A 20510-nucleotide genomic window follows, 5' to 3' on the forward strand; every position below is an offset into this window, starting at 1 on the left:
TAGTTTTAGTAAAATACTAAAACTTCTTACTACTACTTTGATACTTACACTCCTCGAAAAATATATATTTAGTTATTATAGATTTTTATTAATTATATTGACGATACAATGAATTTACACCCTTAATGGGCAGAAAATGTCCTGCGCTGTTGAAAACCCACTTATCCAGGGGAATCACATCATCATCGGAAAACAACAGGAACAGATACTTGAGGGTCGCGCCCAAAAAGAAAGACCTTTGGACGTCATCCGGTTCCGAAGAACTGCTATTGACGTCCATGATACCAGTATATCCATTGGGCGTCCGGCAGTATTTCTCAATTGCCAGCAGTAGCTCAAAACCCCAAAGGCGATACTTTTCATCATGGGTCAGTCGCCAGAGTATAAAGTAGCTTTCCACGACTTCTGGTTGTAACATATAGAAGTTTTTTTGAAGGGGGAGAATTTCCTTCTGGCTATTTTTCGTAAATGCAAAAGTATCCGGACCTAACCGCGTAGGAGATTCCCAATACATGTCATGACAAGTATCTGCTATCCCCATGCCGATCTCAAAATACTTCTCCCAATGCTCCACCGAGGTTGCTGCTGCTCCCAGGGCAAAAAGAGCGCCAGCAAAACAATCCGACTGTTTCATCCGATGGCTTAGAGAACCATCTCTCATCTCCGTTACATAGGTTACATCTTCGTCATTTATGACAACCAGATTTTTAGCTACAGCCAGCAAAGCGTCCTCGAATAGATCTTCATTTTGAGTATCTGATTCCCCGGATTGCATCCATGATTTAAGGAGTGTGTCATAATACCGGTTCACCGAGCAGTTGTAGTTTTCCCATGTACCATACTTTGTGCAAAAGGCATTGGGATACAGACCATTGACCTTGGTTGCCTGCTCAATCGTCTGCCGAATACCATCCACTCGATCCAGGTAAACTGAAGATCCAGTGATTTCGCTGAGGTAAAAGAACTCCAAGTGCAGCGCTCCAAACTCCGAAGTACGAGACACGTCATCCAGATACCTTGTGAGGGTGCTGCCTTTCTTTGGAACCACTAGTCGCCTGGGTATTCCAGTTGGCGTGTCGAAGGCAGACAGGATCCTATCGGCAATATGAACGGCCTTATCCTTGTACAGGAGATCCCCAGTGAGGGAGTAGAGTGTTAGCATGGGACAGAGCAGCCTGGAAGTTAGCACTATAACGGGCAATGGTTCATCAACTCGATCCAAACTGAATGACTTCTCGATCCAATCTCGAGAACGCTTCAACTCCTTCTCCAGACCCATTATATACAGAGTATCCAAGCTCTCTATAATGGTTGCACCGAGTTTGTAGGACCCGAAGTCACTACCGCCATGTACGCGTCGTGAAATCGGGCGGAATTCATTGGTGCCCCATACAACGCGAGCATAATTTCGCCAGGCGTGCAGCATCATCTCCTTAATCTTTACTCGCACCTCGGCGGGATTTATCTCCTCCGTTAATATCACTTCATTCGCCGCATTTTCCTGAAACGCTTGCCTTATCAATGCCCTGCACTGAATATAGGTAATAGCAATTACGCCGACTGAAAGAATCCCGGTGAGAATTATTCCGATTCTTGACGCGGTATTTCCCGTATACCATTTAAAATGCGCTCGTCGAACAGCGAAATAAAAGAAATACATTCTGGAACTGAGTCAGCTTGGGTAATAAGTAAAGTGAGATCGACATTTGTGCAATTAACTAAGCCAACCCGAACTACTGGTCCTAGTTTCCAGACACTTGATTAAACATTTGAGTTCGCTTTGTTGTACCTATTAATTTTAGAAAAAAAGCATATGTCTCTACAGAAATAGAGTAAAATTAAATACCGGTTTTGCCAAAATTAGGGCCAACAGTATAGTTTATATAAATACATTTTTAATATATTACTTTGATTATTTTATATACCTATTTCATATCTACTGTGTAGATATAATATTGCGCATTTGCCGAATGGCTGTGACCAGACGCGGCTCGCACCCGCTGCTGAGGGTGAGGTACTGATCTGGAGCAGCCTTTAGCAGCGTGAGGATCTGGGACAACTGTAGGTTGATGGATAAGCCGAGCTCCTCGAGCACGTTGGAAAGGTACTCAATATCGACGCTGAGCTGAGTGGCCGAGGAAGCGGGCAGCGACTTGATCTGTAGTATCTGCGCCTGGTACAAAACGCAGCACTGCTCCACAACCAGGGAGAGCAGGACGTCGGCACAGGGAATGGCTTGTGTATACTTAATGTTGCACACCTCCAGGGCCTGCTTCAGCAGAGATGATGGCGACAGGAGCAGCGGTTCCAGGTGCTGCGGCAAGGTGAGCAGGTACTGACCAATCTGGGTGATGCTCTCCTGCGGGGCAAAGCTGAAAGAGGGCATATCAATGCCTGACGCAGCGTTATCCTGGACAGGCGGGCGAATGTGCGCCAAGTGGGTCTCAATGGGCTGCAGTAATATATTGAGCGTTATGTCGTGTGTATCGGCAAAGTGGCTTTTTAAAGTGGCATAAATCTGCGGGAAGATACCCAGGCTATCGGTGGCCTCCGACTTCTTTTGCTGAAAGTCTGCAATGCTGTTCAACAGCTGCGTGCGAGCGGCATGATCGCAGGTCTGGAAGATGGTGATGGGTCCTCGATTGGACGGTTTGGTCAGCTTGTTGGACAAAGACACCATGCGTGTGTGCAAGTCCTGTTCAAATTGATGCAGCTGCACCTGAAAGTCGGCCAGACATTGCAACTGCGACATGGTGTACTGCAGCAGAGACCAGTTTTCACTCTGTGCTGAATAACTGCTGGATCCCAGACTGAGTCCAATCTGTCGTTGGATGCGTCCGAAACTCTCCAGCTGTCGCTTGAAGATGCCGTTCAGCAGGCTTATGAGTTTGCAAAGAGCCAAGTCACTGGTTATCGAGGCACAGCGTTCGCAGGCCTCTTTTAGCCACTCGTAAAGTTTCCGTGTACTCTCCTCCAGATGACGCACACCGTCGCTGGGAGTGGCCTGATTGGATGAAAGGCGATCCACCTGAATTGGTACATAACTATTGAAGCGAATTCAACATAACTTAAAGATCATATTGATCTACCTGCGTCGATAGCTGGGTCTCCTCCAAGCGCGGATATTGCTGGATAAACTTGTGGAAATACTCGAAAATCGCCTCGCCTAGAAGACGATGCAGTTCCTCGGACAACGTAATGTGCGACTGCTCCAGCAAGGAGTTCAAGTGCAACACAAAACTGTGATTCACCTGGGCGAACAAGGCCAGCATCTCTAATCTTTCATTGGAAGTCTTCAAAAGCTGTAGGATATGAGCATCCCGCGTGGGTTGCAATGCAGGCAGCAGTTCAGCAATCACCAGAAAGGGCTGTAAGTTGTCCTCGCCGAAGAGATTGGAGCACCATTTGACCTGGCGTTGGCAGTGCTCCAGCAGCTGATCGTAGTAGAGAGTGAGGAACTGTTGCTGCTGCTGCTGAGAGTGGTCCGTGCCCTGCAGCTCCAGAGTCTGCTTCCACTGCTGCTGCCAAAAGTTCTTCTGCACAGCTCGGTAATATTGCTGGAGTTGCGGCAGCCGCTGTATGCTTGTGAAGATCTGGACATAGTGCTGGGCCTGCTCCGTATTGCCCTCTGCAAAGCACTGAACCACACTGGGCGAGGCCAGGGCCTCCAGGCGGTTCTTGAAGTCCTCGACTTGGGTCTGCCGCTCGGCATGTCCTGGCAACTGCTCCTGGGCGTGCAGGGACTTTTGCAGGGCTATCAACTTTTCGCAGACTCCCTGCAAGTTAAGGATTGGTAAGCGGATTCTCATTATATGATTTCACGCACCTTCAGATCATTGCGCTCGAATCCATCCTCCAGCTCGGCCAGGAGATTGCCCCAGCCATCCGACTCTTGCAGCGACTCCTTGGCCACCTGGAGCTTCTGGCTCTTGGTGTTGAGCCGCTCCAAGGTGGCCATGCACTCGCCGGTTTCGTTCTGCACCGCAGCCACCTCCAAGCGCATGGTACTCATCTTCTCCTGCAGCCGGCGGACGTCTCCTTGCAGGGCAGCCGACTCCTTGGCGATCCTCGGCATGCTGGCCACCACCTGGCGACTGGACTCCTCCACAGCATTGTTTACCTGGGAATTAAAAATTTTTTGGATGGAGAACAAAACAGCTGGGAGATCTACTGACGTTGAATATGTACAGCTGCAGCTTGGCCACGTAGCTCCGGATGAAGGAGGAGGCGGCGTCGCTGTCGTCCCGGCCATTCTCGTCCACAAACTTCTTGTAGTTGGCGTTTATCCACTCCGCAGGACTAAAATTTGGCCCCGAAAGAGCCGAAACATCCATGGTTCACTTGGTGACGTTGATTAAAGCTGTGTGACCGTGCTTGCGGAGGAAAATTATACCACAGAAACGGGGATTCAATGGCTGTGAATATGCGGATGCGGATAATTTAATTTATGCGCATTATTTTTAGCTAATTTTATAATTTTACTAGCTAATTTATTCATATATTTATTGTTTTGTGTATTTACTCTTTTGTTTTGCGCTGTTCCGGGTAAATAAAGTTTTACTTTAGGCTATCATATCAAAAATTACAGAACTTAAAATTTTCCAAAAATCCAAAAAAAAAGCTATGAAGAAAATTAAATTTAAAATATATAAGGTCCAAGTTTTATTGTAAGAAGCCCGCGAAATATATATGCTTGCGGATGTAGTGCGAATATCTAACTGCTAACGGCTGCTTTTTCGAGGCGTTATGGTGTTTTAGAGGGACAATCACTGCGGGCACACTGCAAAAAATACAATATTTTCATAGGGAGTTTTTGGGATTTAAGTTTATTTGGTTCGTAAAACATGTCACTTGGCAATGCCGATCCCTGGCACTTGAAAAACACAACAGTTGAGCAAGGAAACACGGAGACAGCGGAGGAGAGCACCAGTTTCGAGGACAACTTCACCCCGCCCCCGCCCCCAGGAACAGAGAGCAACTCGGAAAGGGACGTGAAAATCGAGCCCCTGCCGGATTCCAGCGACTATCTAAAGTTACTAGGTGGGTTTTAGGTCCAGTAAAGCACATATCACCATTAAATAACCATCTCCCTTAGAACGGAAGCTGGCCCGGGTGCAAAAGGGAAACAAGCTGCTGGACAACCTGCGCGACAAGCGGCAGGATTGCATGCGGGGATTACTCTCCTCGGAGGGAGTGCCCATTTCCATATTCGAGCAGTTCCTCGAACTAGACGCCCCCATCGAGAGCGGTCGCCTCCACCGACACCTGCTGCCCGTTCAGGCGGTAAGCGTCGGCGAAACCTTCCACATATTGGAGCACGACGCACTGCAGCAGTCGGCGGAGGAAGCAGCAGGAGAGGAGGAAGCGGAGGGGGATCAGCCTCCGGCTGAGCACTAAACAAATCACAATGGACTCCCTTTTTGGCAAGGTCTTCATGTTCCTCACGGATCTCGCCTGGAAATCTCGTCTCACCATTCCCATCATGGTCACCACTGCATTTCTCGTCATGGACATCCGCCTGCAGATCGAGATCAACATACAGTCCGGGCAATTTGTGAGTTTTGCAACAATACTTGGGTGAACTGAATTCCTTGGAACTTGAACTTTGAAACCTGTTTGTGGCGAATGTTTACTCAATTCTCAGAAAATGTGTTCGATGAAATCGTTTTGCTCATTATTAAAAATACTCAGTATATTAAATTACTCATTGAAAACTGATATATTAATGATAAACGATGTTCATTTAGGCAGCTAGTAATCAAGATACAAAAAGTTTTAAAGGTTAAAGTATTCAAGAGCCTCGACCTGTTTTTCCAAACCCATTCTAAATAAAACCTTCCATTATCCAGAACGCCAGCGATCTGGAGGATGCTGATGATGGCTTCGACGACCACTTTGGTGCCCACGATCACGGATCGGACGAAGAGAGTGGCAGTGACAGCTATACGGATGAGGAGTACAACAGCGAGTACACCAACGACGATGGCAACAACAGCGAAACGTCCCACTACAGCCTGGACATGTACGATCCTTGGGGGTCAGAGGACGAAATCGACGCCAACTACTCGCGGGAAATGCAGTTCTAAGACACAATCTAAATTTTAGGGCTAAGCGGAAGTAACTAGCTTTATTTTATGTACATATACTCAGTAATATCGAGCCTCTATTTATCCATCTCAAGTAGTCAGTCATAATTAAACAAACGTAGTTAAGTGCAATATCTTTATTGTCCGTTTACATGTAGAGCTTGATCAACTCGTCGCTCACGGCCGAGGGCGTCAGTCTTCCCAGGTCGGTGAAGAGCAGGGTGATGTAGACAGGTGGCGTATAGTCGACCAGTGGATGCACCTTGCTCACATCGTTCAGATGCTTGCGGGAGTACTACAAAGAAGACAGCTTTTAGAGGATTTCCTGTTGTTAATTCCAAAAGAACTAACCTTGTACTCGTTCGGAAGATCGCGCTGATTGAGTGGATACAGACGACTGAATTTGAAGCTCTCGGCCAGGACGTAGAAGGGTTTCTTCATCTCGCGGGCGCACAAGCCCATGGTGTAGGTGCCTATGCGGTTGATAATCCCGCCGCTCTCCACCACCGCTTCGGCGCCCACCATCACAAAGTCCACCGATTCCATCACATAGCCAGTGGCGGAGTCGAGGATCAGAGTGCAGTCAATGCCAGCGGCGTGCAGGTCCTTAACCATCTCTTCGCTAAAGATGGGTAGTGTTTATAATTGGGAATTTTAGTGGGAATCGAACTCTAACCCACCCGGAGTTTCCTGTGCCGCCCTGCGTTACGTACACATGGAAGGACTTCTTGTTCTGCGAGGCCGTAATCAAGGCTTTGAGAACCACTCGGGACCGGGAGTGGGTCAATATGCGGCAGCCGTCGGTGATGAACCTCTGGGCCTGCTGGGCAATCACCTGAATAGGAATTTATACAGACAATATGGTTATCGTGCTTGAGAATAGCTTTCTAAATTGAAGTGGATACCTGCCGGGAGTTGAGCAACTTGGTGAGGAAGATCTTGCCGCGGTTCAACATAATCTGGCGGCACTCCTCCATGTGCTTGTCGTCCAGACTGAGGGTGATGAACCGGCAGAAGAGCTCCCCGGCGGAAACAATGGCAGCAATGGACAAATCCGTGTTCCGCATGGCGGCCACCGCTTCCCTCATGGTTGTGTGGAGGATGTGAATGGTGCCAACTGGGGGATGGGTTATATAGGTTAAAAATTAACCACAAAGGCGAGTTTGTAGCCAACATACACTGTTTCTTTTCCAGGATCATAAGCAGAGTCCTGATGGCGGCAATGCCGGAGGAAAGGTCCTTATCCTCCTCGAGGAGCTGCAGGAAGTACTTGACCACATCTGAGGGTGGAAACAGTTAATAAACCTTGGCCAAAACATTATGCATTTATTTAACTCACCAAAATCCTGGCCATTTTCCGAAATTTGCGGCATTTTGATGAAATTGTGAGAATTGCCGCACGTTAAACGTCAACAAAATAAACAGCTGTTCGTCGAGGGCCCCTCTACACGTTGCATTTAATCGATTACCGATTGGCAGCCCGGGTTATCGATTGCCAGATTGCCGGGGCTGAAACGTAAACAATCAAAAATTCTGTGGCTATGTTTTTTTTGTTAAAAAACATATTCGGCCAACAATCGTAGCAAAATCCACAGCATGTAAATTCTAGTAAAACGCCGGCAACGCAGTAAATGAAGAGTTCCAATTAAGTCAGCAGCAGCCAAGAGCGCGGGAATCGAGGCCTGAGCCTTCGGACCAGAGCCACACCATGTTCAAACTGGAGTCCTACATCACTCCCATTCTGCTGAGCTACGTGGCCAAGTACGTGAAGAACTTTCGCGACGAGGATGCCCAGGTGTCGCTGTGGGAGGGCGAGGTGGCCTTCCAGAACCTGGACCTGCGCCTGGAGGTGCTCGAGGAGGAGCTCAATCTCCCCGTGGAGCTGGTTTCGGGCCACATTCACGAACTGAGCATCCAGGTGCCCTGGACGAAGCTCATGTCCGAACCGGTGAAGATCGTCATCAACACCATCGAGTTCGTGGCCAAGTTGCCGGACAGCGAGAGCAAGCAGCGCCGGGCCTCCTTTCAGCAGGAACAGCGAAGGAATTCCAAGCGAGCCTCCGTGGAGCAGCCGGATCAGCAGCAGCAGCAGCAGCCCAAGAGCCCCGGAGCGGCCAGCTCCTCCAGCGTGGTCAACAAGATCATCAACAACATCAGCCTGCAGTGCCACAACATCATCTTGAAGTATGTGGAGGACGACATCGTGGTCTCCATGAATGTGCAGACCCTGAACTTCAGCTCTGCCGGCGAGAACTGGAAGCCCACCATGGTGGACATCCACCCGGTGGCCGTGATCATGCGGAAGTTACTTCAGGTCTCCGATCTGACCATCTGCCTGGACAAGCGGAACACGGCTGGCAGGATTGAAGTGTGCCAGGAGCCGGTGCTCTACCGCTGCACTCTGGAGTGCCGGGTGCTCCGCAAGTACAACGCCAATACTGTGAGCACTTCGAGCACCACACGCATAGGAGTCTTCACCAAGGCCCTGGACATCAACGTGTCATCTCTGCAATTCCCCATGGTAATGAGACTGGTGAAAATGCTAATTGAACTAAAGCCAGCCGCGAGCGAGGAGGATCGCCAGAATCCGGAGGACCAGGAGGCAGTAACCGAGGGCAACGAGACGCAGGAAGGCGCGGAACCCACTGGTCAAAGCGTGTTTTGGTGGGCGTGGAACCTGCTGCCCAGCTTCGATCCCCAGGCTCCCTCCTCCTCCTGTGACGCTCCTATCGGTCACGCCTTCGATTTGGGCATATACGCCGAGGAGCTGAATTTTCAGTTCAAAAACTCTGAGTACTTCACCGACCAGAGCATGGGTGGCATCAAGCGGATACGCTATACCCCCATCCTGCGGATCAGTCTAGGCGGACTCTATTACGAACGGACGCTGCTGAAGGAGTGCGATTGGGCCAACGTGAAAGCGGGCCTTTCCAGCATGTGCATGGAGCCATTGGGCGCTTACCGCAGCGAAGATCCCGTAGACCGCAACCTGGTAAATACCCAGGAAGTAAGTATATCAAAATAATTTATAGTGCTCACTACTTAATATCCACTTTCCACAGTTCCAGGAAGAGCGCTCCTTCATCGACAAGAGTCTATTTGACGAGAACTACATGTTTGCGGATCGCTCCTGGTGCAGCTACAACTACGAGGACTACGTGGCCAGGAACACGGATGAGTATATGCTGTACCGCAGTCCTGTACTGGCCTTCGACATTGTCGAGCACCGGGTGCCAAGGCCAACCAGCCATCCGGTGGCGGAGAGCCAGCTGAGAGACCTGGGACTTCGCATCCAGTATCGCCTCCTGTCCGCCGGAATCACCTTCCACTTTTCACAGTCATTTGCGCAGGTTAAAAATGTAATTAGCGATTTAATTCGTCCTTACGATTACCCGGGATATCATTCAGAATCGGTAAAAGCTGAGGATCGCAGTGCGCCCGAGCCGGAGAACAAGAATGCCGATATGACCATACCGGATTTGGAGTATCTGATGGGACTCGTGCCCACGTGCAACTACAAAATTGAGTTGCGGAATATAGTGCTCCAGTTGTATCCCCGCCAACAGCAAGAAGAATATTCTGCAATCAATCAACACCAGCTGACAACCACAGTCAAGCAATCCCTCTTGCCATATCTGCAGCTGAAGATCTCTCTAGTCGAGGGCACAATGTGTGGTCCAGTGAACCCCCTTCACCTGGTCCAACTGATCACTCATCTGCAGGATAAACCTCGGGAGGTGGTCAATGCCTGTTACAACTGCTATAATTTCAACATAAAGAACTTGGCGCTGATGATTCTTAACACAACACCGGATAATGGCCGGGCCAAGCTTTTAAACATTCCACGGATGCAGGTGAACTGGAACCGCCTGCTGGCACCTCAACTCTGGCGTCAGAATGAAGCGGCTCTGGAGACGTCCGAAATCAAGTCGGAGATCATAACATTAGAGTTCTCCAAGCGTGAGCTGATCCTCGCCAAGCGTTTAGTACCGCTGATCTCGAGTTTTAATGGCCCGGATCTCTGCGATCTGGCCCACATTGTAGCCCATGCCCACGCCCATTCGGATGTGATCAAACTGCAAAGCGTGGGCACCAAACTGGGGCTGAGTTACCACAAGTATCACACCCATTTGGCTGCCGTGGGCTCACTCCAAGGTATCCACACCGACGCCGTCCACACCAAGATGAATGTACGAAATGTAGTGCTGTCTACATCGAAGAATGCGAACAATAAGTGGCTGGAGGTGCAGCTTCAGTTCCCCCTGGAGGAGGCCAATAAGAAGCTGGAAAAGATGCCCGGCACAGTCATGTGCCTTTGGCTGGAACCATTTCGCATCACCACTGACATCTATCTGCTGCAGTTTCTAAACTTTTCGGATCTTAGTGGAAAACAAAAACCAAAAGAGAAGGGTATGTGATACATCTAACTACCAGGTTTTGCAGTATTATAAAACTATCTTGTTTACAGAAATAGAAACGGAACCGGAGTCGGAGCCACCTCTTACCCAATCTGTATCGAATTATTCCACTGTTTCCGCCTCTGCGATGGCCTTGAATGATATTCAACCACGTCGAATCAGCAGAAACAATAGTCGAAAGATCTCGGTTCCCGAGGAGACAGTGCATCTGAGTTCAGAACGGGATGAGAGACACACCCAGGTAGAGCCTGTAAACATACCCGTATCCAGTAAGCCTCAGCCAAGTAGTTTCGATGCCTCGGATCTAGTGAAACGGCTGACCAACATGGTGGTTCTGGTGGAGATTGCTCAAGCCAAGATTGATGTATGCGAGGTAATGATGCGGAAATCCCCTGCGGAGACGGATGTAGAGTATACATCCATTCGACTGCCCCACATGAAAGTAAAATCCGGCAACTGCGAGGCTATTCAGCGAGGAAACATCAGAGCAGTTATTCCGGTGGCCAACAACACGGAGCTTTTCAACTGGGTCTTTGACCTAAACGAGTTTAATGTGTGCTACCGCAAAGCTGAAGTCACAGAGATGATTGTGGCTCCAGTTAGGACCACTATTACATTGGCCCTATCTCACAAAATATCCGAAAAAATCGACGCGAGAAAAGTCGGAGGAGCAGACGATCAGGAGAAGAAAGCAAAGTCTCCGGACTCAGCTGAGCAAAATACCTACTCAATAAATGTGCATGTGGACATGTCGGCCATCAATACATTTGCTCAGAGGGTAAGGGGACTGGATAAGGGAACTTTTATTATTTATTTATTTAGTACATCTTCTTTCCAGGCGAAATTGTTACATGAGCACTACTTGATTCTTTCCAAGATGTACTGTTCGATGAACCCGGACGAACCTCCTTCTAAATGGCAGACAGCTAAACTAAAGCCCCGACTGGAAGTCTACACAGGCAGTGCACAAAACTATCCAGTGATAAAGGAGTTTCTGGAGCTAGATCCCAACTTCGAAGCACCCCAAGTGAAAAGTGGTAAGAAACAATACCGAAAACTATTATAAATCTATTACAATGCATTTATTTCGCTTAGCTCCCAAAAACTCGATTGTATTCTTCTGTCAATGGACTATTCCTCGAATCAGCTTTGAAATGGAAAACTCCAACGACTCGCAGCACAGTAAGATCGTTATGGTTCTGGAGGATTTACTATTGAATATTGATAAGCACAGTGACTTTACCAAGATCACCACCAAAATAGAAAACTTTGGCCTTAACTACTACGAAGAGAAGCATCAAGAATGGGAAAAGATCGAAGACTTTCACATAAAAATGTTGGGCGATAGCACAAATCTACCCTTGATCAGTGTGGTGATAACCACTGTGAGTCTGCAGGATCTGTATGCAAAAATTGGGGCAAGAAATCCGCACAACAAGCAGCACACCATCTCCGAGGTGCTGATCGAGGTGCAACCGATTGAAATGGTGTTGAACTTGGATCAAATAACCGAGTTTATGGTTCCCATATGCGAGGTTCTGGAAATTTTGGGAAGATCCGAGTCCGCACAGCCTGTAAACACACCCTGTGCACCCGTTACCAGCCAGATAACAACGGTTCAAGATCTGCCAATGGTGCACCTAAACAGCAAGGGAATCTATGTCTACCTTCCTTTATCTACAGGCAGAAAGAGTTGCAGTGTCTTGCTGCTAAGAGTTAGTACTTCAATAGATTCTACTAATGTTTAAATGATTTATCATATTTATATTGCAGATAGAGGGCATTCAGCTAACACCGAGTCTAGAAAATCCCCTAGTGCGTCAGCTTGTGCGTCCGGATGTCTACCAAAAAGCAGCTGAGCTCAACATGCTTAGTACCCCGGGCGCCCTGGTAGAGGATCGTCAGTATGAGCTTAGTGTTAGGAAGGTATCCCTGTACACCGGTAACTGGAAGCAAACCCAGAAGTATCGCATTGAGAAGAGCTTGGCGAGCAAGCATGACAATCCCGCCTTTGAGTGGAACAACCAAAGTCAATCCACTGAACTGGATCACATGCAGATATTCAAAGACTTTGACTTCATTATGATCTATGCGCCGGCAATAAGCTATGATCGATTTCTGGTCTGCGGGCAAAGTGTGGAGTACAATTGCGTCACCGATTTTGTGGCTTCCTTGAACACTCACCAAATCAGCTTGATTAGCTGCATCATTGTGCGCCTACAGCGACTAAGCTGCATAATCGATCAGGTCTGTATGAGGAATGCAGAGATGCCAAAAGTCACCTCACACAAAATACTGGGAGAAGTATCCAAATACAGCAGCGTGGACAACTCGATGTACTTTCCCCAAGATCCCAATGCTCTCAAAACATGTCAAGAAAACCTGAGTAGGAAACCATCTAAAAAGCAGCTGACTGAAAAATTTCGAAAAACGAGTGCAAATTCGAGTTTTGCGGACGCAAGAGGCAGTAGTGACTTCTTTTACGGATCCTGCCAAAGTGACTCCGGAATCCACCTGGGCAGTCGTATGAAAGGAAACCCCAGATCGCTTGGGTCGGAGGAGATTTATCGCAGTGGACGTCAACCGAGTGTCTTGAGTTATCCCCGAAGCGTATCCTTTGTGGCCGGCACATTCGTACTCAAAATCTACGATGTCCTGGAGTTGGAGGAGCTGGAAAGGCCCGTTATGAAACCACTCTTTCTGATTACCGTATCGCAGCCCAGCTTCATGTCCACTCAGAATCTCAAGGCAACCATAACACAAGCCTCAATTTTCAATATAAACATAAGCGTTGCGACTGTTGAGGCTGAAGATAGAGACAATTTGGAACAGTTTAATGAATCTGTATTTGATACATTACCTGGCCAACTCGGAAGCTCTGGGATTCCACCTCCCCTGCTCACGATTAAGACCCAGTATGACCGCCTCCAGCAGAAGGAAGTCGATGTGGAGCTACGGAAACCCATCCTGTTGAGAATATGTGAGAGCAGCATCAAGCAATTGGCCACTGATGTGATCCGTATCTACACGGTGCTCCACGAGACTCCCTGCTTCGCGGTTCGTACCCAGCGACCTGTGCCCGAAGGATCTCAACTGCGGCAGATGAAGACGAATTGCTACAATGCGGATCGGTTGCACTTATCCTGCGATAGGATAACTGTCAAGTTCTACGATGAGGAAAGGACCTACAAGTGCAGCTTCGTTTGGCTCGATCTTAGCACCCGCATTAAGTTCAGTACTCGTCCTCAAAAGGCCGTTATAAGGTCCAATCTTGGATCCTTCTATGTGCAGTCTGGAGGGAAGATGCTGCTCCATCCCTTGCTCATGCGTTTGTCGGTAGACTTGGTCAGTGAGCCGTGGTGTGAAGATCTGCTGATTAATGCCACGCTCAAACTGAATTACCTGCACGTTGACGCGGGGGTTTTGAGCATTCTGCAGCTGCAAAAGGCGCGGGATGGAATGAATCGGGTACGTGAACACGCTGACCAGGAGTGGCAGCAGTTTCTGCACCGTCGACCCGTCTTGGGCACTCCGGAAAATATCTCTCCGTGTGACCTGATTAAATGTACCCCCTCGCACGAATCGATAGAGCGGTTGAAACGTCCCTTGAAATCAAATGCGGAATTTTACCAGGACGACCTTAGGTAGGAGATTTAAATTGGTTTTTATATTTTACTGATGTTTTCTTGATATTTTAGAGCGGGCGCCTTTCAGTTCGTGTATTTAAACTCCGAGTCCGTACTGCCCATGCCATACCAGGTGCAGATCATCAAGAAAAACTATGGCATCATCTGCTGGCGGTATCCTCAGCCACGCCAGATGACTAGCATACACATATATCCGGTGCCAATGCCAGTAAGTAGTCTCAATTAAAGTGCACTTCACTGAATTAACTGGTATACAACATACAAAAAAAGGTTAGCAGGCCCATACATATTAGGTGTCGCATGGAGTACTTTAGTGAAACCCACGAAACATTCCTGCATTACTGCGATTTTATGCTCTCGGAGACTTCCACCAAACAACTAACGCCCCCAGATCGTCCGATTTGTGCCACTATTTGGAGGGTGGTTATATTGCAATCGTTGATCTCGGTGGATGGAACATGCTTCGAGGGAAGTGAGGATGAAGATCTATCGGTGGGTCTTCAATATTTGTTTAAATATTAAGTAACTAATAATTACTATTGTTTTAGATCGAGTACCTCCAGTCGGACTTTAAAGTGGACGAGAATAACGATTTCATATTGCATCCTAAAGTTCTAGTGGGCTGCATGCGAATCGATACCGTCTTCAAGGCGGAAAAAGTGCCCAAACTGCAGTTGTTGCTCTGCTGCCAGGATATCGAGTTGAACTTCCTGAACCAGCCGGATAACTCCGGAGAGCTCCCACATCAGCTAAATAAGTACAACCTTAAGCAGACCACCAATATCAGCCAGACATTTCTTACTGTGCATGTGGAGGACCTACAGATGCACTCGACCATATATTCAAAGAAAGATTTTAGTCTGCAGACAGAGTTGCGCACTCGAGTAAAGTGCTTGGATTATGGATTCCTAAACATGCTGGATGTCCTAGAGCCCGTGAGATTCACAAGCTATGTAAGATTAACCGACTGTCCACGCCCTCTGGTGCAAGCTAATTTCTTGGTGGATAAGCTAAGGCTCAACTGCGGACCCTATCTGATCCACACTTTGCTGAGTTCCAAGTACCACTGGCAGGAGGTGCTGCAGCAGAAAGAGCTGCGACACGCCTTAATGCCCAAATGCGTTATAGTTAACCGCATACAAGCACCCATAAGCTTTGGACAAACCGGCACAGTGGAGAAAATCCCGGTGGCTCCTGGCGAAATGCAGCTCTATCACTTCCGAAGCTGCAACCATGCGCAAGAACTTACTTTCTTCATCACAAATCCCGAAACTCGTCTGGTGGAGACCAGTGATTCCGTACACATCGCACTAAAGTTCGAGGACGAGCATAAGATTCATCATTTGCGAGTGGGAGAATACTGCATAACCCTCAAGTTGGGAAAACTTTCCGCCACTCAGATATATATTTTGGTTAAGGGGCAAATCGAGTTGATTAGCATGGTGTCATTTAATTTGATCACAGAGTTTAGAGAGGAGGCAATGAGTTACGAAGAAAACAACCCACCGGAGCATCTCTTACTGTCCAAAGAAAGATCATCGTACTACCAGAATGTGAAGCGCAATGCAGACATCAACATGCGGTAAGTGGTATATTCCTATAAATTGATCTTCAAATCCTATTTATGATTCTATAGGCTCAAGTTGACCGCTGGACTTGGAAGGGGACGCACTGGCGACATTCCACTGAAGACCAACAATAACTTGCCTTGGCTGGTAAAGGTGCCTACGCAATCTGCCCAGCAGTTCATCAGCATTTGGGTGCGCATCTTGCGCGAGGACATTGTGATGGAGAAGGCGTCTGAAGACTTTCAGCCCCAAAAGATACTGGTCTGCATTTGGCCGATCTTTGAGATATGCAACATGCTTAGCTGCGAGGTCCAGGCGACTGAAAGTACCACCGGAGAGAGCTCCACTCTTGACGCCAAGGGAGGTAGATGGGCTCTAAACACTGCCACCACCCATGCTACAGAGCACAACGTTGCGTTCACTTTCTCGTAAGATCATAAACTAGTTTTGATCCGTTCAATTCAAAATGCAAACCTAATTTCAGGGGAGTCTTACGAGGTTCCTCCAAAGATGAATATTCGCTCATGTTGAGGACAATGGACTGGCACAAGTTCTTTTATTACGATCCCAACATTTGGACCATTGAAAATGCGCTGCACAAGCTGGGCAAGTCAGCGAAGCCCAAGTGGCCACTGAATGATCCGGAAGAATTACACGTTAGTCGCGTATTGGATTTTAAAAATTCATTTGATGTAAGGTACCGGACAAACGCGACGAGGGAGTTTTCGTGCTCTCAGGCATTGGAGGTGTCCGCCTGGGGCATGTTCATCAATGCAACCGGCTTGGACGTCAGCATTTTTATGATCCATGAGCAGGCACGCATCGAACTCAAGGCAAACAGCTTGGAAATGATGCCAAAGCTGAGGAGTGCTTTCACAATTGACGTGCCCTGCGATACTGGATGGATCGCTTCCACTCCGATTTGCTTGGAGGATTTTACCCAAAAAACGGTCAACAACGCTGGACGATCGATGTTTTTGCGGTTCAATTCATTTGTGGATATAGTTATAGTGGAGCGGGACCAGGTGATGCGTCTGATACTGGAATATAAGAAGGAAGACGACGGTCGCCGAGTCTTCAAACTGCGATCGAAGTTCGTGTTGACCAACTTTACAGATGTGGTTCTGAATGTCCTACCTCTAGCCATGGATCACAAGGAGACATCCACGCGGGAGGAAGTGGAAGCATATTCCTGTGCCAAAAGCGCGCGTAGTCTTATTTCTGTGGATTCCAACAAGAACTGGTAAGGAGCTTTAATCATATTCGGATTAGGTTGTTAATTTGCTCTTTTCTTGTAGCATTGGTAATGCAATGGACGTTTTCTACGATCTCAACGCCCACAAAGCCAAGCACAACTGTGATACAGCATTCGTCTATTTTGTGTGCTTTAGTGTCGGTGGTAATCGGGAGATCTCTATACCCATTCCCTTGGCAATACCCTTCACCAGACGCTGCTTCAGTTTGCAGGCGAGCCACGAGTCCATTCCATTGATGATCACCCTGATAGAAAAGGACAATGTCCACTACTTAAACGTTTTCCGGGACACGTCACCTGCTATTGTCATAAGCAACAATACGAATGTCAAGTTTATTGTGGCCCAAACGAGTGCTTCCGAAAACAGCAATGTGAGCTGCACGAATTCCGAGTTCGTGGGCAGGCACTTTGAGTGGAATCAGTTGGTCCTGCCCCAAAGCAAATGCTATTATACCCCACCGCAGATGTACGCCAACTTTCCGGATGTGGAATTCACAATGTGCAATTTATCCTTGGCTGTTTATAAAGGTGGGAAATTATTGAAGCTTTCTTGAGAGATTTTCTTAAGGTATATTTTCTTTTTTAGATAAGCCTTGTGCCAAGAACAAGATCGCCTGGTCAAAGCCAATTCGGACTGACAAGTCATGGCAGAAATTCCTGCATGTTCCCCACCACGGTGATGTGAAGGTGGTTGTCTGTGACAAGCATCGAGCTATTCGCCTCAACATCTACTATATAGCTCAGCAGCTGGAGTTTTCGGTAAAGGACTTGAGATCCCGCTTAACAAAGCCTGAGAATGCTATGATGCCATTACAAGAGCAGGGACTTTCAGAATCAGATGAGAACTTCGGGCAAGATAAGGACTCATTTAAAGATCCCTTGCCGGATATGGTGGCGTGTGCCCACTTTAGCGAGGATTGCGAAACCAAAAGGCAGACGAGAATCAAAATCTTCATCAAGAGTTTTGTGTTCAGCCTGCAGACGGACAACCGAGAAAGTGATTATTTGAAGACGGAGGTGTGCAATATCTATGCCGATGACTCTATGCTAATCTACGACGACGACGATGATCAGCGGGAACTGAACTTGCAATTGCCAAACCTTCAGGTGGATAACCAGTTGTACTCGAGTGGGAAATACGATTTTCCGGTGCTGCTCTGTGCAGAGAAACTGTATAGACGTAACTGCAGTCTGCCGCAGGTGTACGACTTGGACTGTGTGTACAAGCAGCAGGCACAGCGCTCTCCCGTCTCGCTGTTCACATTTGTGTTCTACCAAGATGAAATGCAGCTGCAGAATGTTCGATGCCAGATACCCGCCTTCCGGGTGTATATCGAAGATGCCTATCTGAATCAGCTGCTGGAAGCACTGGTAGAGTGTGAACCGTCCCATTGTGTGTATAGTCCGCCCGTGGAACAAGATAAAATCCTTCTGCCTGCCGGAACAACCCTTCTGCCCGACCAAGTTGTGGCCCAGTCCCTGTACATATCGGAACCCTTGCGTCTTAATAGTTTTACGGTGGAGCCCCTGAGTCTACTGCTATCCGTCCATACATCCTCGAGGCTCTACATAGCATTAGATCACTCTCCGCTGTCCTTTTCCCGCTATGAGCGACAGCAAATCCTCACAGTTCCCCTCCGCTTTGGACAATCGCTGGGACTCCATTATCTCAGTGGAGCTATTTTCGGAGCCGGCTGGGTCGTTGGTTCCCTGGAGATCCTGGGAAGTCCCAGTGGGCTGGCGCGCTCCTTCAGCACCGGTCTTCGAGACTTTGTCTCCATGCCCGTCCAGGGTCTCTTCCGCGGACCTTGGGGCTTCCTGGTGGGAGTGACCCAAGGTTCTGCCTCGCTGCTGCGCAATGTGACTGCGGGAACCGTCAATTCCGTGACCAAACTGGCTGGTTCAGTTGCCCGGAATCTAGACAGACTGACGCTGGATGCAGAGCACATCGAGCTGACCGAGGCCAGGCGCAGAGCTCGACCCCAGGGCTTCGCCGATGGACTGACCCAAGGTCTGACTGGATTGGGCATTAGTTTGCTCGGCGCTGTTGGCGGATTGGCCCATCACACCCTGGAGGCGACGAGTTCTGTTGGTGTCATCGCTGGCCTGACCAAGGGCATTGTGGGAGCCCTGACGAAACCCATCAGTGGAGCAGCTGAAATGCTAGCCCTCACGGGACAGGGCGTCCTGCATACGGTGGGCTTCAATGCCATGCCCCAGCAGGTGGAACCCAGCTTCACGCGAAACGTCGCCCTGCATGGAAGTTCCCATCGCATTTGGAGCTATCTGCCCGAGGAGTTGAGTCACGATCAGATGCTGTTCTTCTGTGAGATCACCCTGCTGGTCGGCACGCAGCTGCGGCCAGCTTTACTATTCCTAACCTCGTCAGTATTGGCCATCATGCAGTCGGACAGCGAGGACCTGGCCTTCGCTTCCCCCGTTTCCAAGGTGGATGTGGTGGCGGACCGCGAGGATCCCTCCAAACTGTACTTGAGCCTGAAATCCGAGATGAGGGATGATCTAGAGGGGGTAAGTAGTTAATCAGCAATTACTTAAATCAATAAAATTAAAAACCTGTACTTTAAGCAGCTCAACTACACCAATGAACGCATCATGAAGTTCCTTAACGCCTCGCGACTCCAGAGCATAGCCAACGATTCGCTAAACGATCTGCTCCAGCTGCATGAACTGGATGTCGACGACCGCATCCAGCGGCAATCGCAGTGCATCTTCTACATTAAGCCCAATATAGGTGAACACCTCATCCACTATCTAAAGGTCATTAGTCGGATACAACACTGAAGATACATATGCATCTGTGCGTACGTTTTCGGATTAGTCTAAAGTATTCCTAGAATCCTGTGTATTTTATGCCAAAAATCAAAAGACATTTTTTGTTACATTTTTGCAATAAAAATTAAAAAAGTACGAGATATTTTAAAACTTTCACTGTGAATAGTAAACTCGATTTAGCAGCATACGTTTATATTTATTGTTACATTCTATTTTCTTTATTCGGTTTCATTTTGTGTAGTCCAATTCCGCAAAATCCCTTTTCAATTGCTTTTGGCTAAAGCCGCCCACAAGCCAATATTGGATCTTAAAACTTACAACTAGAACACTGAAGCGTTTTAATCAGGGCCAGATAAATCCAGCTAAGGCAAAGCCTTTGGAATTGGAAGAAACTTGTAAAAATTAACCTGTCGCCCACAAAACCGTCGAACCAAAGTGCTTCTTATTTTTCGAGTTAAATATAATTTGCCTGGCGGTTGCTGCAGTGAAAGAAAACTAGCTTACTATTTATATTACACAGATATGTTTTGCAGAATAAACTGAATATTTAATATTAAGAATTTAATTGCAATGATAACATATGATAAATTAACATCTTTATAATATATTTACAAGATATAGTTTTTAGCATGAAATATGTCTAAGTGGAGATCAATTTTTGTAGCTAATTTTTTCGCGTGTTTTTGCTATCCTTCCTGCTTGGAAGCCGGGATTTGGCCTTGTATGTGCGCCAGTGCGCGACC

At 47.8% G+C, this 20510-nt stretch overlaps 6 protein-coding genes across 7 annotated transcripts; 3 read left to right on the top strand and 3 right to left on the bottom strand.

Annotated features, from left to right (window-relative positions):
• Positions 1–51: 51 nt before the first annotated feature.
• On the bottom strand, positions 52–1732 carry LOC119546621 (mannosyl-oligosaccharide alpha-1,2-mannosidase IA). The gene has a single exon (XM_037853063.1). The coding sequence runs from the start codon at positions 1658–1660 to the stop codon at positions 89–91; it is 1572 nt and encodes a 523-aa protein (XP_037708991.1). The 5' UTR covers positions 1661–1732; the 3' UTR covers positions 52–88.
• Positions 1733–1860: 128 nt separating this feature from the next.
• Positions 1861–4371, bottom strand: LOC119563429 (conserved oligomeric Golgi complex subunit 7). The gene is made up of 4 exons (XM_037876815.1): positions 4176–4371; positions 3827–4120; positions 3090–3776; positions 1861–3028 (listed from the first exon to the last, which is right to left on the bottom strand). The coding sequence occupies exons 1-4, from the start codon at positions 4332–4334 to the stop codon at positions 1937–1939; spliced, it is 2232 nt and encodes a 743-aa protein (XP_037732743.1). The 5' UTR covers positions 4335–4371; the 3' UTR covers positions 1861–1936.
• Positions 4372–4756: 385 nt separating this feature from the next.
• Positions 4757–5425, top strand: LOC119563431. Its single transcript, XM_037876817.1, has 2 exons — positions 4757–5040; positions 5096–5425. The coding sequence occupies exons 1-2, from the start codon at positions 4845–4847 to the stop codon at positions 5395–5397; spliced, it is 498 nt and encodes a 165-aa protein (XP_037732745.1). The 5' UTR covers positions 4757–4844; the 3' UTR covers positions 5398–5425.
• On the top strand, positions 5370–6218 carry LOC119563432 (protein PFC0760c). The gene is made up of 2 exons (XM_037876818.1): positions 5370–5554; positions 5850–6218. Exons 1-2 carry the CDS (start codon positions 5408–5410, stop codon positions 6084–6086), a joined length of 384 nt encoding a protein of 127 aa, XP_037732746.1. The 5' UTR covers positions 5370–5407; the 3' UTR covers positions 6087–6218.
• LOC119563430 (translation initiation factor eIF-2B subunit alpha) lies at positions 6209–7557 on the bottom strand. Its single transcript, XM_037876816.1, has 6 exons — positions 7426–7557; positions 7265–7366; positions 6992–7203; positions 6767–6921; positions 6438–6708; positions 6209–6381 (listed from the first exon to the last, which is right to left on the bottom strand). The coding sequence occupies exons 1-6, from the start codon at positions 7457–7459 to the stop codon at positions 6235–6237; spliced, it is 921 nt and encodes a 306-aa protein (XP_037732744.1). The 5' UTR covers positions 7460–7557; the 3' UTR covers positions 6209–6234.
• Positions 7558–7571: 14 nt separating this feature from the next.
• Positions 7572–19917, top strand: LOC119563428 (vacuolar protein sorting-associated protein 13B). 2 transcript variants are annotated; one of them, XM_037876813.1, is made up of 14 exons: positions 7581–9093; positions 9149–10496; positions 10555–11282; positions 11343–11541; positions 11600–12219; positions 12278–14148; positions 14203–14359; positions 14422–14643; positions 14700–15733; positions 15788–16147; positions 16204–16962; positions 17018–17502; positions 17561–19503; positions 19564–19917. In XM_037876813.1, exons 1-14 carry the CDS (start codon positions 7795–7797, stop codon positions 19774–19776), a joined length of 11238 nt encoding a protein of 3745 aa, XP_037732741.1. In that variant the 5' UTR covers positions 7581–7794; the 3' UTR covers positions 19777–19917. The 2 variants fall into 2 exon arrangements, with proteins under 2 accessions (XP_037732742.1, XP_037732741.1); XM_037876814.1 differs by lacking the exons at positions 10555–11282; positions 11343–11541; positions 11600–12219; ... (7 more) ...; positions 17561–19503; positions 19564–19917 and having other exon boundaries at positions 7572–9093; positions 9149–9436; positions 9495–9623.
• Positions 19918–20510: the final 593 nt, after the last annotated feature.

The sequence above is a fragment of the Drosophila subpulchrella genome, chromosome 3R (assembly GCF_014743375.2).
Source record: "Drosophila subpulchrella strain 33 F10 #4 breed RU33 chromosome 3R, RU_Dsub_v1.1 Primary Assembly, whole genome shotgun sequence".
NCBI classification, from domain to species: domain Eukaryota; kingdom Metazoa; phylum Arthropoda; class Insecta; order Diptera; family Drosophilidae; genus Drosophila; species Drosophila subpulchrella.

Coding starts and splice junctions, on each gene's coding strand:
- LOC119563431 (XM_037876817.1), top strand. CDS start 4,845: ATGTCACTTGGCAATGCCGATCCCTGGCACTTGAAAAACACAACAGTT. Junction 5,041..5,095: donor CGACTATCTAAAGTTACTAG/GTGGGTTTTAGG, acceptor CATCTCCCTTAG/AACGGAAGCTGGCCCGGGTG.
- LOC119563429 (XM_037876815.1), bottom strand. CDS start 4,334: ATGGATGTTTCGGCTCTTTCGGGGCCAAATTTTAGTCCTGCGGAGTGG. Junction 3,777..3,826: donor TCGAGCGCAATGATCTGAAG/GTGCGTGAAATC, acceptor CTTAACTTGCAG/GGAGTCTGCGAAAAGTTGAT. Junction 3,029..3,089: donor AGACCCAGCTATCGACGCAG/GTAGATCAATAT, acceptor GTACCAATTCAG/GTGGATCGCCTTTCATCCAA.
- LOC119563432 (XM_037876818.1), top strand. CDS start 5,408: ATGGACTCCCTTTTTGGCAAGGTCTTCATGTTCCTCACGGATCTCGCC. Junction 5,555..5,849: donor ACATACAGTCCGGGCAATTT/GTGAGTTTTGCA, acceptor TCCATTATCCAG/AACGCCAGCGATCTGGAGGA.
- LOC119563428 (XM_037876813.1), top strand. CDS start 7,795: ATGTTCAAACTGGAGTCCTACATCACTCCCATTCTGCTGAGCTACGTG. Junction 14,644..14,699: donor GTGAGGATGAAGATCTATCG/GTGGGTCTTCAA, acceptor CTATTGTTTTAG/ATCGAGTACCTCCAGTCGGA. Junction 16,148..16,203: donor AACGTTGCGTTCACTTTCTC/GTAAGATCATAA, acceptor ACCTAATTTCAG/GGGAGTCTTACGAGGTTCCT.
- LOC119546621 (XM_037853063.1), bottom strand. CDS start 1,660: ATGTATTTCTTTTATTTCGCTGTTCGACGAGCGCATTTTAAATGGTAT.
- LOC119563430 (XM_037876816.1), bottom strand. CDS start 7,459: ATGCCGCAAATTTCGGAAAATGGCCAGGATTTTG. Junction 6,709..6,766: donor GGCGGCACAGGAAACTCCGG/GTGGGTTAGAGT, acceptor ACCCATCTTTAG/CGAAGAGATGGTTAAGGACC. Junction 6,382..6,437: donor ATCTTCCGAACGAGTACAAG/GTTAGTTCTTTT, acceptor TCTTCTTTGTAG/TACTCCCGCAAGCATCTGAA.